This window comes from Myotis davidii, unplaced genomic scaffold, assembly GCF_000327345.1.
Source record: "Myotis davidii unplaced genomic scaffold, ASM32734v1 scaffold431, whole genome shotgun sequence".
Taxonomy (NCBI): domain Eukaryota; kingdom Metazoa; phylum Chordata; class Mammalia; order Chiroptera; family Vespertilionidae; genus Myotis; species Myotis davidii.
In genome coordinates, this window is record NW_006282878.1 from 69,818 (window position 1) to 71,173 (window position 1,356).

At 52.4% G+C, this 1,356-nt stretch overlaps 1 protein-coding gene across 2 annotated transcripts in view; it reads right to left on the bottom strand.

Moving 5' to 3' along the window:
- ZNF805 (zinc finger protein 805) overlaps positions 1-1,356 on the bottom strand; it is a 59,971-nt gene that overhangs the window by 25,157 nt on the left and 33,458 nt on the right. The window contains exon 1 of one of the 2 annotated variants that reach the window (XM_006753299.2): positions 1,250-1,336. The exons of the other annotated variant lie outside the window; for it this stretch is intronic. Within the exon in view, the coding sequence (XP_006753362.1) occupies positions 1,250-1,286 (37 nt within the window). The 5' untranslated portion in view covers positions 1,287-1,336. Of the gene's footprint in view, positions 1-1,249; positions 1,337-1,356 lie in introns of those variants that run through there. 2 annotated transcript variants of the gene reach the window in all.

Sequence of the window (1,356 nt, forward strand, 5' to 3'; positions counted from 1 at the left end):
AAAAAAAAAAAAACTGCAGACAAAACAGTATCTCTCATGAAAACTGATGCAAAAATCCTCAACTAGAGAGTGGCGAACTAAGATGCAGTGGCGTATTTAACGGACCATACACCATGGCCACGCGGGGTTTATTCCTGTAATGCAAGGATGGTTTGACACATGACAATTGGTCAGTGTGATTGATACACATTAACAAAATGGGAGGGGAAAGGCAACACGATTCTCTCAATTGATGCAACAAATACTGCCAATAGCTTGCTTTTCATGAGCCACTTTCTCTGTCTCAGACACTGTGCTGAGCAGTTTTAGGCATTAATGCATTACGTGATTACACCCCAAACAACCCAAGGACAAAAACACCATTTTTACTAGCATCTTCCTGGGACGGACCGAGTGTAGCAGACTACACTCAACTCAACAAATGCTCGGCGGCTCAGACTGGACGGACACACAGCCTCTCCACCACTCCCAGCCCCACACCCAGGTGTCCAAACGCCTCGTTCGCCTCAATGGGATGTGAGGGGAACTGGTGTTTGTGGGAGGGGGTGTGACATCCTCCCTTCCTCTCTCCGGTCTCCTCTGCCAGCTCGAGGATGTCAAGACAGCCTGACAGCCACACACTGACGAAAGAACCCACACGGGTCCCTGAAAACCATGTGGCACAGAGCTCCCTGCTGACCCCACGTGAGTGAGGAAAAGCTACCATATGCTGTCTGATCCAGCAGCTACTTTAACTCACACAAAGACACAAGAAGACCGTGCCCCTCACTACAGCCACAGAGCTGGCAATCAGCAAGCCAGACTCTGAGCACAGCCACAGAGCTGGCAACCAGCAAGCCAGACTCTGAGCCCCAGACAGATCTTAGCTCTTACACCTCTGTCCTCCATGACATCAGAGGGCCCACAGGTCAATGGGCTCCATGGCTTGCCCTGGCTAGTGTGGCTCAGTGGGTTGGGTGTCATCCCATGCACTGAAAGGTTACTGGTTTGACTCCCCGTCAAACACAGCTGTGGTGAGGCTGTGTGTCCAGTCTGGGTTGCAGGGTTGATCCCCGGTAGGGAGCATGCAGTTATTCTGCTCTCACATCTCACATCGATGTTTCCCTCTCTTCCCCTCTCTCTAAAAAATCAATAAAAAAATATTTGGGGAAAAGGGCTCCATGGCTTCCAAACCACCAGACAGGCCACAGGAAGCTTCCCAGTCAGCGGTCTCCTCAAGGCCTCAGGGCGGCAGGGCCTCGGCCCCTACCTGGACAGGCGCCTCTGGAGAGATCTGTCTTCACCATCCACAGCTCCTGCCTCGGCTCCGGCTCTGGCTGGTAGATCAGCTGCGGTCTGGGAACAGGGCAGCCTGTC